General features: G+C 33.9%; 1 protein-coding gene across 1 annotated transcript; it reads right to left on the reverse strand.

The window, feature by feature from the left end:
* Positions 1-135: 135 nt before the first annotated feature.
* On the reverse strand, positions 136-317 carry SARC_16671 (hypothetical protein; the record flags this gene model as incomplete). Its single annotated transcript, XM_014289226.1, has 1 exon — positions 136-317. A coding segment is annotated over one exon (182 nt), but the record flags the coding sequence as incomplete, so codon positions are not given.
* Positions 318-1,095: the final 778 nt, after the last annotated feature.

The raw sequence follows: 1,095 nt of genomic DNA on the forward strand, positions 1-1,095 counted from the left end.
ATATATATACATATACATACATATATACATACACATATATATATACATACACACACACACACATATATATATAAATAAATATATTAAATATAAATATAAATACATATCAAATATATATATATATATATTATGCAATTATATGTATACAAGTACATACGTTTGCCTGTGTAGAGCCTCAGGGATATCTAAGGATCGTTGAATTAGTGCCATTGCTCTGTTGAAGTGGTCATCGTATGCGGTGCCGTCGGCGGTGCCACCGGTTACAGAATTCCAATCGAATATGTCCATACCATAACTCCACTCATCCGCTTGTTTGCCTACGTGATACGATTGTATAGGTATTGATTATGGAACTGATCATATATATACATATATATAGATCTAGACATATACACACACACACAATCATATATATATATATATATATATATATATATATATATAACAACACACACACACACATATATATATATATATACAAACACACCACAGACATATATATGTATGTATATATATGTATGTATATATATACATATATATACATACACACACACACACACACATATATATATATATATATGTATATATACATATTTACGCAATCGATTCTTAAATAAACGATAGTCTTGGTCATAAACACACCCTTGTCCTCGTCAGCTTCCGGCTGCGCTTCTGTTGTCACGGGTTGAATTTTGCGACCGCCTCTTCGCTTAGTGGGGCGGGTGGTGAGGGTTGCATGTATTGGTATTCCGTTCTCATCCACCATTCTGTTTTAAGGTTTAAAGCTTAGGGTTTAGGGTTTAGGGTCTATATCACAGGCGTCATATCATTGTGATTAGGATATAAGCGATTGATAAGAAAGTTCGGCTGAAATGTACGGGAATAAATGTAGGCGCCGTTCATCTTACCTTCCTATACGCACATGAGCATGTGTACCGTACACATGCTCATGTGGTATAGCCAATCAAGGCTATACTGATACCTACTATTCGAAAAATAGGTATCAGTATAGCGTGCAGCACAAAGTCAGACATACATATTGGAGCTATAAATAGATATATACATTTGTCTATACATATACATACATACACACAC

The sequence above is a fragment of the Sphaeroforma arctica genome (assembly GCF_001186125.1).
Source record: "Sphaeroforma arctica JP610 unplaced genomic scaffold supercont1.8624, whole genome shotgun sequence".
Taxonomy (NCBI): domain Eukaryota; class Ichthyosporea; order Ichthyophonida; genus Sphaeroforma; species Sphaeroforma arctica.